Source organism: Anser brachyrhynchus, assembly GCF_964034855.1.
Source record: "Anser brachyrhynchus genome assembly, chromosome: 30".
Lineage (NCBI taxonomy): Eukaryota > Metazoa > Chordata > Aves > Anseriformes > Anatidae > Anser > Anser brachyrhynchus.
The window spans coordinates 731501-744920 of record NC_137723.1 but is presented as its reverse complement, the minus strand read 5'-3'; the positions used below and the strand labels follow the sequence as shown (position 1 = coordinate 744920).

Genomic DNA, 13420 nt, shown 5'->3' with positions numbered 1-13420 from the left:
GGGTCAAATAAAACCACACGTGGGTCAACAGAGAGCAACTTGTACCAGCAGGGGGCAGCTGAGAGCCACTGGGACTATTTTGAGGGCAACTGGGAGCTTCTGCAACAACACTGGGGGAAACTGAGAACATGATGGGGAAAACTTGGGACATGGGGAACAATGTTGTGGAAACTGGGATCTTCTAGAACCACACTGGAGAACAACTAGAACCATGCCGGTTTCAAGCGGAAGCACAGCTGTGCCAACTAGGATCAATTGGCTACAAACTTGGAGCAACTGAGACCATGGTGGGGCAAACTGTAAGCAAATGGAACCTGCTGCTGGCATACTGGGCATGCTGGGACCACGATGGCACAGACAGACAGCATCTGGGACCACAGTGGGGGCAACTAGTTCTATGCTATAGCCAACTGGGAGCAACTGAGTTCATGCTGGGAGCAACTAGGACTGCACTGGGGACCACTGGGAGCAACTGGGATTTGCTGGTGGCAGCCAGGAGCATCTGGGACCATTTGGGGACAACTGGGACCACAACTGGTCAACTGGGATTCACTGGGAGTAACTGAGTCCACGCTGGGGTCACAGAATCATAGAATATCCTGAGTTGGAAGGGACATACCAGAACCATCAAATCCATCTCCTGGCTCCACACAGGACCATCCAAAAATCAGGCCTTGCGCCTTGAGCTGCAGCAGGCTCAGGGCTGTGGCCACGTCCCTGGGGAGCTTGTTCCTGTGCCCGACCACTCTGTTGGTGAAGAGCCTTTTCCGAACAGCAAGCCTGACCCTCCCCTGTGGCAGCTCCATGCCGTTCCCTCGGGCCCTGTTGCTTGCCCCAGAGAGCAGAGACCGGCGCCTGCCCCTCCGCTCCCCTCATCAGGAAGCTGTGGGCCACCACGGTGGCTGCCCAGCTCTCCCCTTTGACCAGATCCCTCTGCAAGGCCTCTCCACCTTCAACAGAGTCAGCAGCTCCTCCCAGTTCAGTGTCAGCCTCAAACTCACTTAGGTTTCCTTCCCATCCCGCATCCAGGTTATTTGTGGGAGCACTGAAGAGACCTGGCCCCAAAATGGAGCCCTGCAGAGCCCCACTCGTGACTGGCTGCCAGCCTGATGTTGCCCCTTTTACCAGAACCCTCGGAGCCTGACCCCTCAGCCAATTGTTCACCCATCGTATTGTGCATTTGTCTGGCTCTGTGATGGGCATTTGGTCCAGATGGATACGGTCAGAAACCATGTTGAAATCTTTACTGAAATCCAAAAAGATCACCTCATCTGTCTCCCTCGGTCAAATGGGAGACTGACCTTATCAAAAAAAGGAAATTATGTTTGTTGAACATGAGTTTTCCACTCACGAACCCGTGTCTGCTGTGACCAGTGACCGCGTTGTCCCTCAGGTGTTTTTTGCTTACTCCCACAGCAATCTCCCAGAGCAGTCTCGTTACCAGGCACTGCCATGAGACTGAGAGGCCTGTAATTCCCAGGGTCTTCTTTGCTGCCCTTCTTGGAAACTGGGGCAACGTTTGGCAGCTTCCAGTCACTGGGACCTCTGCAGATTCCTCAGTATATTTAAAAATTAAATTATAGAGATTTCATGATGTATTGGGTTTACGTGGCAAGGTTTTGCTAGCAGGGCATTGCAGGGTGGCCTCTGTGAGAAGAATCCAGAAGCTGCCCCATGTTAGATAAGGGCCAATTTCAGCCAGCTCCAAAGGGACCCACCACTGGCCAGAGCCGAGCCACTAAGTGATGTTATTTGTGCCTCTGTGAGGGCATATTTAAGAAATGTGGAAAAAGCTGCTACACAACAGCAGCTGGGAGAGCGAGGAGTGAGAACCAGCCCTGCAGACCCCAAGGTCAGTGCAGCAGGAGGGCAGGAGGTGCTCCAGACACGCAGCAGCAGTTCCCCTGTGGCCTGTGCAGAGGCCCCTGGTGGAGCAGGCTGTCCCCCTGCAGCCCACGGGTCCCACACGGAGCAGATCTCGATGCTGCAGCCTGTGGAGGAGCCCCCGGTGGAGCAGGTGGATGTAGCCTGGAGGAGGCTGCGGCCTGTGGAGAACTCCCACTGGAGCAGACTCTGAGCCGGAGCTGCAGCCCGTGGAGAGGAGCCCACACAGGAGAAGGGGATCTGCCAGGAGCTGCTGCCTGTGAGGACCCAGGTTGGAGCAGTGTGCTCTTGATGGATGGACCCCATGGTACGGACCCATATTGGAGCAGTTGTTGAAGGACTGCTGCCTGTGGGAAGCCCACGTAGGATCAGTTTGGGAAGGATGGCATCCCATGGGAGGAGTTGTTGACTCTGTTGAGGGTGGAAAGGCCTTGCAGAGAGATCTGGACAGCTTGGAGAGCTGGGCGATCACCAACCACATGAAGTTTAACAAGAGCAAGTGCTGGGTTGTGCACCTGGGACGGGGCAGCCCTGGCTATATGTACAGACTGGGGGAGAAGACGCTGGAGAGCAGCGATGTAGAGAGGAATCTGAGGGTTGTGGTTGACAGCAAGATGAATATGAGCCAGCAGCGTGCCCTGGCAGCCAGGAGGGCCAACCACGGCATTGCTAGTTGGTCGAGGGAAGTGATTGTCCCACTCTATCTACTCTGTGCTGGTGTGGCCTCACCTTGAGTAGTGTGTGCAGTTCCGGGCACCACAGTACAAAAAGGATGTGAAACGGTTGGAGGGTGTCCAGAGAAGGGCCACAAAGATGATGAAGGGCCTAGAGGGGTAGATGTATGAGTAGCGGCTGAGGTCACTGGGCCTGTTCAGCCTGGAAAAGAGGAGGCAGAGGGTAGGTCTCATCGTGGTCTACAGCTTCCTCACAAGGGGCAGTGAAGGGGCAGGCACCGATTTCTTCTCTTTAGTGACCAGTGATAGGACCCATGGGAATGGTGTCAAGCTGCAACAGGAGGTTCAGGCTAGATATCAGGAAGAGGTTCTTCAACAAGAGGGTTGTTGCGCACTGACAGGCTCCCCAGGGACATAGTCATGGCACCAAGCCATGTTTAAGAAGTTTAAGAAGCGTTTGGACTGTGCTCTTAGTCATATGGTCTGAATTTTTGGGTAGAAATTTTGGCACCTGTGTGGTGCCAGCAGATCCTTGTGTGCCCCTTCCAGCTAAGGATATTCTATGATTCTATGACCCCACGTTGCAGCAGGGGAAGAGAGTGACCGTGAAGGAGCAGCAGAGACGAAGTGCTATAGACTGACTGCAAACCCCATTGTCCCGTTCCCCTGCGCCACTCGGGGGGAGGAGGTGGAAGAGGGTGGATGAGGGGAAGGTATTTCTGGTTTGTTTTCTTTGCTTCTCACTTTTCTACCTTGTTAGTGATAGGTAATAAATTTCTTTAATCTCCCTATGGTGAGTCTGTTTTGCCCATGATGGTAATTATTGTGATCTCCTGGTCCTTATTTCAATCCTTTGCATTTCCATCCCCCTTTCCCTTTGAGGAGGGGGAGTGAGAGAGCAGTTGTGGTGGAGCTCAGCTGCCCACCTAAATAAAACCACCACACATGATGACAGCAGCCAGTTCTCTTAGTACTCTGGGATGAATCCCATCAGGCCCTATAGTCTTGTATGCATCCACCTGGAGTAGTAAATCCCACACAAATTCGGGGTTTGTTAGGAGTTTATCGTTCCAGCAGTCACTGTCCTCCAGTTCAGGGCACCTGGGGTCCCACAGCCCATCATCAGTGTTAAAGATGAAGGCAAAGAAAGCATTAAACATCTCTGTGAAGTCGATGACCCTATTTGAGGGTCACGAACTTTCTCCCTACAAAGGCAAACAGCATCTCTGTAGTCCTTCCATATTGCCTGACCTCACTTCCAGCAAACAGAAACTTTCCTCATCCACCTAAGCTCTAGAAGAAGGTCCCTGCCCATTTGAGACAACCTTCTGCCACAGCTGCTTTACTGGAGCCTGGAGCGGGGCTGGCTCTTTGCCTTCAGCACCCTGGCCAAAGGGTGGCAGCTCCAGGCTTGGCACCCAGCTGTGCCCCATTCCCTGCAGCCTCCGATCCCGCCCACTTCTGCTCTGCCATCTCTCCACATTTTCCCATTGCTCACTGTTTGATTCCTCCTTAGATGGGTGGAGATGAACAAGCTCAGACACTGGCTTTCCCTGGAGGTCCGGAGAGGCCCCTGCTGGGGACAAGCCCCTCGTGCTTGCTGAAGGCGGTGGACTGGGCACCCAGCTGTGATGGGATGGTGGTGCCAGCCCTGCAGAGCTCCCCATGCATTGGCCCAGGGGCAGAGCTCCTCCCAGAGGGTTATTGCAGCCAACAAACTGGGCAAAGGTTGGGGAAGTTGGGAGTAGCCTTGTGGTTCCTGCAGCTCTGCTGGGTCCTGTGAAGGACCTCTCTGTTGGTGGGGCTCCCTTGGAGAAGAAGCCCTGGGGGGCTGCCTGCCCCCTGGGAGACCTCTCTCTCAGATGGGGCTCCCCTGGGGCTGTGGCCGCCCCAGCCTCACCGGCCATGCCAGGGGCCTCCTGACTTCCCTCGTCACTCTGCTCCTCCTCCAGATGGGCTCAGGTAGGATCCTGCAGGGCTGCTGGGGGCTCTCCCCCCTGGGCCTGGCAGATGTGCTGCCGTGGGGCAGGGGAGCTGCCGTGGGGCTGGGGGGACCTGAGCCCACAGCTCGGCCCTGGCTGGGTTTCGCTTTCTCTTTGGTTCTTTCACGCAATATGGGCGCTGCCTTGTCTGCCTTTTCTGGCTCTTCTTCACCTGCCCGAATGCTGCAGAGAGGGCTCCCACTCCCAGCACACCTCCTTCTCCTGCACGTCCTCCCTCTCCCTCTCCTGTTTCCCCAGTGGTTTCCCATGGGACATGGGGGATGCAGCACGCACCAACTCACGCACAGCTCGCCCTTTGTCACTCACTGCCCATAAATTTGCGATGGCAAAATCTCACCGCCTCTCTGTTCCCTTCTCCATTGCCCAGCCCAGCTCAGAGTGGTGGGACCAGGCCAGACTCTCACTGCCACCGTGGGGCAGGATGTCGTGCTGCCCTGCCACTTGTCCCCTCAACGGGATGCTCGCAGCTTGGATGTCAGGTGGATCCGGGATGAGTTCTCTGAGACAGTGCACCACTACCGCAATGGAGAGGACCTGTACGGGGAGCAGATGCGGGCATATACCGGGAGGACAGAGTTGGCCAGAGATGGTCTCTCTGCTGGAAGCCTGGACTTGCGAATCACGGGACTGAGACCCTCTGATGATGGCCAGTACAGCTGCACTGCAGGAGATGTTGATGCTTATGATGAAGCCATTGTGGAGCTGGAGGTGTCAGGTTAGTGGCTGGGGTGATGCTGCGAGAGCAGAGTTTACGTGTCCTTTGAATGTTTCAGCTCTTTCACAGCATGGAGCATGCCCATGGATGTGGAGGTAATATTTGGGGAGAGAGCTCCATGGATATTTTTGTCAGTCTTCCCTGGTGTCCTTGAAGACAATAATCATAATATTGTGAGGGCACTGGGCACAGGCTGCTGAGCAGCACCTTCAGCTGTGTCAGCAATGTGACCAAACACCACACAGGGAGAACTGCAGAGTCCTCTGAGCAGCCGGACGTCTGCTTTACTTTTGCTTTGTGTGCTGGGGGAGACCTGAGACGTTGTCTGGAAGTCTCGGGGCTTCTTGAACCAGAATGGCTTGTTGCCGAGCTGCTGCCTGGAGGTGCTGGAGCTTGGCACCTGGGTTTTCTGGGCAATTTGGGGCCCGTGCCATTATGCAGCTCTGCTGTCTGGGTCCAGCACCTGGAAGGGTGGTTTTGGGTTGAGGGTGAGTGTGTGAGGTGCCCGGTCCCTGAGCCCCTGGGGCCGTGCTTGGGCTCGGCTGTGTCTGGCATGGGAGAAGATGGGGTCCTTGCCTTGGAACTGAATCCCCCCCCAAGTCAAGCCCCAGCTGCGGGCTCTTCCCCCAGCCACAGGCACTGACCCCCACCTCTCCCTGGGGAGCTACGAGGCCGGAGGTGTCCGGGTGCTGTGTCGATCGGCCGGCTGGTACCCGCTGCCACAGCTGCTGTGGAGGGATGCTCGCGGGCAGCATCTGCCCTCAGTCTCCCAGACACATTCCCAGGACCAGGAGGGGCTCTTTGAAATCGAAGGCAGCGTCATCGTGACCGGGAGCATGGAGGGGCCCTTGTCCTGCATGGTCAGGAGCAGCCGCCTCCAGCAGGAGCGGGAATCGTCCCTGCACATCGCAGGTACAAATAGCACAGCCAGGGTGAGGTGTTCCTGGCCCCTGCACTTGTCCTGAGCTGGGAGAAGTCTGGGTCTTGCTTTTCCACCTGCGGGCATGGAAGCGCGGCCCTTTTCCTGGTGCCTTTTCTCAGCTCCCTTCTTCCACAACGCCCAGCCCTGGATGGTGGCTCAGGCTCTGGTCCTCGTGCTTTTGGCTGTGTCCATTGGCCTCGGTGTTTATCTCTTTCGAAAGAAAGGTAAGCTGGCAGCGCAGGGATGGAGCGGAGGGAGGTGTTCTGCAGGGACCTACGTGGGTCTGGAGCGGGGCTGAGCCCTGGCCCAGGGAGGTGCGTAGGAGGAGGAAGGGAATGTTCTCCTGGGGATCCCAAAGGCCTTAGGATCCTCTTGGGCCTCTGCCTTGGGCAACGAAGGCAGGGGAGAAGGCAAGGGGCCTTGGGTGGGAGGCCAGGGAGCATGGGTGCAGCGTGGGGCTGGTGGGAAGGCCCAGACCCCCTGCAGATGTTCCCGCCGAGCAACCAAGCTGCTCTGCTGACCTCCTGTTCCTCCGCCTTTGCTTTTCAGCGGCACAGAGCCGAGAGCTGGGTGAGTCCTTGCAGTCCCTGCCCCCAGCCCCCTGGGGAAGTGGTGTCCCTGCGGGAGGGACTGGGCTGGGTGGGCTCTGGGGTCTTGTGTGCTGGTGGCTCGGGGGTGCTGGAGGAGCAGCTGGAGCCTGACGGGGGAGTGGGGAGTGCTGGGGCTGGGGCTGCCCTGGGCACGGGACACGGCCGGGATGGCTGAAAGGAACGGGGATCAAGGTGGGGATGGGGAGTGAGCTGCAGGGCTGCCTCGCTCTGCACTGACGCTTCTGAGACAGGGACGTCCTCCACCCATCCCCATTCACTTCCACTTGTGTTTTGGTGGCACGGTGCAGAGAGCTGCACAAATTGTCTGTTCTTAATGCTACAAGTGTTGCAAAATGCTGGGCCTCGGTCCTTGTTAATCTCATCGCTACAAGTCTGGGAGCTAGGTGGTCTGTGCCCATGCACGAGATCAAAAAAATTTGGGGTCTAGCCATGGAAGCAACAATGGGGTGAAAGGTTCTCCACTCTGACCATTCATTCCTTTTGCTTTTTATAGTAGCGAAAAAGGATGCAAAGCTGGGTAAGTCTCCTTCCACATAGAGAAGGCATTTGGTGTCTTCCCACAGGCATACTCTCCCCTCTGACCATACATTGCTTTTCTCTTTCTTTTTCTTTTCCAGTGAAACAAGCTGCAGAGATAGGTGAGTAGCCATCCCTAATCTGAAAGAATTTGCTGCATAGACAATGGATGAGAAGTTTTTCCCTCTGATCATGCATTCCTTATGCTTTTCTTTTCCAGAGGAAAAAGATGCAAGACTGGGTGAGTCTCTCTTCCCCCCCACAACTGAAGGAATTCGGGGTCTTTGGTTTGTAGCAGCCATTGATGAGAAGCTGACTCCTCTCATCGATGCATTCCTTTTCTCTTTCGTTTGTAGACGAAAAAGTTGTAGGGCTGGGTAATTCTCACTCTCCAGACAGACAAAAAAAAAAAAAAATAAGGAAAAAAAAGTGTCATAGTGAGAGGTATGGGATCAGAAACTGTGCCCTCTGATCATGTTTTGCTTTTCTGTTTCATTTGTAGAGAAACAAGCTGCAGAGCTGGGTGAGTGTCCCAATGCTTGGGCCTCTGGACAACACTAAAGTGATGTGCAGGGGAGGGTGGGCAGCTGGGACAGAGCAGCCCAGGGCTGGCCCCTCACCCTGCCCACACCCACTGGGCACCAGCCATAGGCTGTGACCAGCTCTCCCCTCTCATTCCAGCATGGAGAAAGTTTCTGCTGCCTCAAAATAGAGGTAGGTGTGTATTGGGTTGCCCTCTACAGTGCTTCTGCTGCCCTTGCTGGGGCATGTTCAGGAGCCAAGAGGTGCCCCATCTCCTGCCCCGTGGGGCAGCTCCTGGCCCCGAGCTGGGGAAAGCCTGCCCAGGGCTGAGCTCTGCCCCTGATGGCCTGGCTCCTTCTGTCCCTGCAGTGAAGGTGACCCTGGATCCAGACACGGCTCATCCTGACCTTGTTGTGTCTAAGGACAACAGCAGTGTGAGACAGGAAAGGCAACGGCAGCAAGTGCCTGACACACCAGAGAGATTTGCCCATCGGTGCTGCGTGCTGGGCCATGAGGAGTTCAGAGAGGGGAGGCACTGGTGGGAGGTGGAGGTGGAGGGGGAGAGGGGAAAGTTTTCTCGGTGGGCTGTGGGGGTGGCCAGGGCATCTGTGAAGAGGAAGGTGGAGATCAACGTGAGCCCTGAAGAAGGAATCTGGGCTGTGCAGTACGATCAGGGGCAGCTCATGTCTCTCACATCTCCTCCCACCCCCTTGTCACTGTCCCCTGTCCCCACGAGGATCTGGGTCTGTCTCGACTGTACCCAGGGGCACGTGTCTTTTATCAATGCTGACAATGGGGTGGAGATCTTCACTTTCACAGCAGCCTCCTTCAATGGGGAGAGCATCTGCCCCTGGTTCTGGCTGAGGACAAGGAGCGTCAAGCTGTGCCTGAGTGACAGCACCCCCCAGACCTTGTCCCCAGCCCTGGGGGGCTCCTGCCCTTCTCCACCCACTCCTGGATCACCTCTTCTTGATCCTGCAGGAGCAGCACAGGAATGAGGGGCAGTGGGGCCAGGGGCTGCCCCGTGTTCCTCCCTGCTGCTGGAGGAGGGCTGGGATGCTGCAAGCAGGGGCCAGGCCCCTTGCAGACCCTGGGCTCTGCCCTGTACAGGGTTCCTGTGCTGGGGCACAAGCCCTGCTGGCACCCGCGGGTCTCACCCTGCCTCTGAGCCCCAGCAGGCAGCACAGGGGCTGCAGCAGCTCTCCACGCTCCTCTCCCCTCTGCTTGCACTGCTTGCAGACCCCAGAGCAAGGGATGTGGTCACCGTGTGCTGCCGGCCATTGCAGGCCACCTTTGCCTCCTAGTTTGGGGTTGATCTTTGCTCTGTGCCTGGTGCTGAGCATGAGCAGCCTGTGGGGGCTCTTTGTTCCCTCCTCTGGAGAACACCAAGGCACAGCAGCAGCAGGACTGTGGCAAATAAAGTTTTGTACAGGAAGATGGAGTCTGGCAGTGGCATTTCCTGGGTGCTTCTGTCCTGAGGCTTTGCTGCCTGGGAAGGTGTCTTGCAGCAGACCGTCTCCTTGCTGTTGGTTCTGGGAGTCAGAGCCAGGAGGAACCTAAACTCCAGCTGCCCCTGGTTTCCCAGCTGGTGCCTGGGACCCACTTGTCCTAGCTGGGTTATTGCCCTGCCCTGGGGGCACCCAAAGAGCTTCCAGCCTCTCATCACACAGGCTCTGCAGAAGCTGTGCCCACAGAAGGTATCACCGGCTCCTGGAAATCCTCCTGGAAGACCTCCAAGGTGTTCTCAGCCTTCAGCCCTAGATCACAGAATCACAGTATAGCCCCAGTTGGAAGGGACCCAACGGGACCATCGAGTCCATCTCCTGGCCCCACAAGGACCACCCAAAAATAAGACCCTGTGCCTGAGAGCCTTCTCCAAAAGCTCCTTGAGCTGCAGCAGGCTTGGGGCTCTGGCCATGTCCCTGGGGAGTCTGTTCCTGTGCCTGACCACCCTCTCGGCGAAGAACCTTTCCCAAACAGCCGGCCTGAGCCTCCCCTGTGGCAGCTCCATGCTGTTCCCTCAGGCCCTGTTGCTGGCCCCAGAGAGCACAGACCGGCGCCTGCCCGGCAAGGCCTCCCCTGCGTCTCCTCTGCTCTGGGCTCAACAAGCCAAGTGCCTTCTGCCTCTCCTCACACCCCTTGCCATGCAGAGCCGCAGCCATCCTCGTGGCCCTCCCTTGGAGGCTCTCGCACAGTTTCATGCCCTTCATATGCTGTGGTGCCCACAGCTGCACGCAGTGCTCAAGGTGAAGCCACAGCATGCCGAGCAGAGCGGGACAATCCCTTCCCTCGGCCGGCCAGCAGTGCTGTGCCTGAGGCACCCCAGGGCACGCTTGGCCCTTTGGGCTGCCAGGGCCCGCTGCTGGCTCACACCCAACTTGCCGTCGGCCACAATCCCCAGCTCCTGTCCTGGGGGCTGCTCTCCAGCCTCTCGCCCCCCCATGCTGTACGTACAGCCGGGGCTGGCCCTGCCCAGGGACAGGGCCCGGCACTTGCTCTTGTTAAACTTCCCGCAGGCGGTGGCTGCCCAGTTCTCCCCTTTGGCCAGATCCCCCTGCAAGGCCTCTCTAGCCTCAAGGGAGTCAACAGGTCCTCTTAAGTTAGTATCACCTGCAAACTTACTTAATATGCATTCCAGTCTTATGTCCAGATCATTTACAAAGCCACTGACGAGAACTGTCCCTAAAATGGAGCCCTGGAGATCCCCGCTAGTTACTGGACGCCATTGGGACATGAATCCCATTGGGCCCCACAGACTTATGTGCATCCAGCTGAAGCTGTAAATACCACACATGTTCAGGGTTGGCTGGGAGCTCCTTATTCCTGCAGTCATGGTCCTCCAGCTCCAGGCTCTGGGGTCCCAGAGCCCATCGTTGGCGTTAAAGACAGAGGCAAAGAAGGCATTCAATATCTCTGCTTGGTCTACGTCCCTGTTTGTGAGGCGACCATCCTCATCAAGTAGCAGACAAATGTTATCTCTGGTCCTCCTTTTGCTGTAAGCATAAAGAAGCCCTTTTTGTTGTCCCCACAGTACTGGCCAGCTTCAAATCCAATTAAGCTTTGGCCATACGAATTTTCCCCCTACAAAGGTGAGCAGCATCTCTGTAGCCCTCCCATATTGCCTGACCTCACTTCTAGTATCCATCTGCTTTCCTTTTCTGCCTAAACTCTAGAAGAAAATCCCTACTCAGCCAAGCCGACCTTCTGCCCTGCCTGCTTGACTTCCAACACTTCCGACAATACTGGGGGGCAACTGGGAGTATCTGGTACAATACTGGGGGGAACTGGGTCCTTGATGTGATCTACTGCATCCTACTGAGATCATGCTGGGAGCAAATGACATAACTCTTGAGCCAACTGGAAGTAACTGGCGCCATGTTGGAGGCAACTGGGACCATGCTGTGGCCAACTGAGACATCTAGGATCATATTGTTGGCAGCTGGGTCCATGCTGGGATCAACTGGGACCAATTGGGGGCAGATGAGACTATTCTGTGATCAACTGGAACCCACTGGGATCATTCTGGGGGCCAGCTGGGAGAAACTGGGATCATATTTCCCCCCTGTGATCCAGGAAGAGACAGAGACCTGCTCCTCCATCTGGACTGTCACAAGTCCATGGGACCAGACGAGCTCCACCCTAGGGTGTTGAGGGAGCTGGCAGAGGTAATCGCCAAGCTGCTTTCCACCATCTATCAGCGTTCCTGGTTCTCTGGAGAGGTCCCAGAGGACTGGAGGCTTGCCGATGTGACTCCCATCTACAAGAAGGGCTGTAAGGAGGACCCGGGGAACTACAGGCCTGTCAGCCTGACCGCTGTTCCAGGGAAAGTTATGGAGCAAACCATCTTGGGTGAGGTCACACGGCACTTGTGTGGCATCCAGGGGATCAGGCCCAGCCAGCACAGGTTCACGAAAGGCAGGTCGTGCTTGTCCAACCTCATCTCCTTCTACGATCGTGTGACCAGACTGGTAGATGAGGGAAGGGCTGTTGATGTAGTCTACCTAGACTTCAGCAAAGCCTTTGACATGGTCTCCCACAGTATTCTACTGGGGAAACTGGCTGCCCATGGCCTGGACAGGTATACTCTTCTCTGGGTAAAGAACTGGCTGGAGGGCTGTGCCCAGCAGGCAGGGGTTAATGGAGTTAAGTCCAGCTGGCATCCCATTACAAGTGGTGTCCCCAGGTGTCGGTACTGGGGCCTATCTTGTTTAATATCTTTATTCGTGTCCTGGATGAGGGGATTGAATGTACCCTCAGTGAGTTTGCAGACGACACCGAGTTGGGAGGCAGTGTCGATCTGCCTGAGGGTAGGGTGGCTCTTCAGAGGGATCTGGATAGGTTGGACTGCTGGGCTGAGGCGAACGGGATGAGGTTTAATAAGGCCAAGTGCCAGGTCCTGCACTTTGGCCACAATAACCCCATGCAATGCTACAGGCTTGGGGCAGACTGGCTAGAGGACTCTGAAGAGGAAAGGGACCTGTGAGTGTTGGTTGATGCTCGGCTGAACGTGAGCCGGCAGTGCACCCAGGTGGCCAAGAAGGCCAATGGCACCCTGGCCTGTATTAGAAATAGTGTAGCAAGCAGGAGCAGGGAAGTGATCGTCCCCCTGTACTCAGCTTTGGTGAGGCCGCACCTCGAGTACTGTGTTCAGTTTTGGGCCCCTCACTACAAGAAGGACATTGAGGCCCTGCAACGTGTCCAGAGAAGGGCTACGAAGCTGGTGAGGGGTCTGGAGCACAAGTCATATGAGGAGCGTCTGAGGGAGCTGGGGTTGTTTAGTCTGGAGAAGAGGAGGCTCAGGGGAGACCTCATTGCACTCTACAACTTCCTGAAGGGAGGTTGTGATAAGGAGGGGGTCGTCTTCTTCTCTCAGATAACTAATGATAGGACTAGAGGAAATGGCCACAAGTTGCATCTGGGGAGATTTAAGTTAAATATCAGGAAAAACTTTTTTTCTCAAAGAGTGGTCAGGCACTGGAACAGCCTGCCCGGGGGGTGGTGGAGTCACCATCACTCAAGGTGTTCAAGAAGCGCCTGGACGAGGTGCTACGAGATACGATTTAGTAGCTTAGTGGGTAGTATTGGTGATAGGAGGACGGTTGGACTAGATGATCTTGTAGGTCCTTTCTAACCTTGTGTTTCTATGATTCTGTGATATTGTGGGTAAGTGGGATTACACTGGGGCCAGCTGAGGACCACCTGATACTACTGATACCTGATATCAGTCCTACTGGGATCACAGTGGAGCCACCTGAGACCACAAAGGGGCAACTTGACCATGCTGGGGTGAGCTGGAATCACACTGGGAGCAACTGGGAACTTCTGAGACCACACTGTGGGTAACTGAGATCGTGCTGGGGTCAACTTGGATCACAGTTAAGTCATCTGGGATTGACTGGGAATGAAGTTGGAGCAACTCGTACCATGCTGGGGTTCAGCTGGGACCATGCTGGGGTCAAGTTGGGCACATCTGGGTCCGTATTGTGGGTAGCTGGGACCATGGTGGGGCCAATCGGGAGCAACTGGGGCCTACTGGAGGCAACTGAGACCACCGTGGGGTAAATAGGGAGCAA

General features: G+C 56.0%; 1 protein-coding gene across 1 annotated transcript; it reads left to right on the top strand.

The window, feature by feature from the left end:
- Positions 1 to 178: 178 nt before the first annotated feature.
- LOC308184198 (butyrophilin subfamily 1 member A1-like) lies at positions 179 to 9207 on the top strand. The gene is made up of 11 exons (XM_080571029.1): positions 179 to 4520; positions 4929 to 5276; positions 5907 to 6188; positions 6318 to 6422; positions 6748 to 6768; positions 7303 to 7326; positions 7427 to 7447; positions 7546 to 7566; positions 7828 to 7848; positions 8007 to 8039; positions 8217 to 9207. The coding sequence occupies exons 1-11, from the start codon at positions 4421 to 4423 to the stop codon at positions 8843 to 8845; spliced, it is 1605 nt and encodes a 534-aa protein (XP_080427155.1). The 5' UTR covers positions 179 to 4420; the 3' UTR covers positions 8846 to 9207.
- Positions 9208 to 13420: the final 4213 nt, after the last annotated feature.

What these genes read in the sequence shown, in the direction of transcription:
- LOC308184198 (XM_080571029.1), top strand. Translation starts at nt 4,421, where the DNA reads ATGGGGCTCCCCTGGGGCTGTGGCCGCCCCAGCCTCACCGGCCATGCC. An exon ending in CCTCCTCCAGATGGGCTCAG is followed by an intron (nt 4,521 to 4,928) that starts GTAGGATCCTGC and finishes TCCATTGCCCAG; the next exon opens with CCCAGCTCAGAGTGGTGGGA. An exon ending in TGTGGAGCTGGAGGTGTCAG is followed by an intron (nt 5,277 to 5,906) that starts GTTAGTGGCTGG and finishes CTCTTCCCCCAG; the next exon opens with CCACAGGCACTGACCCCCAC.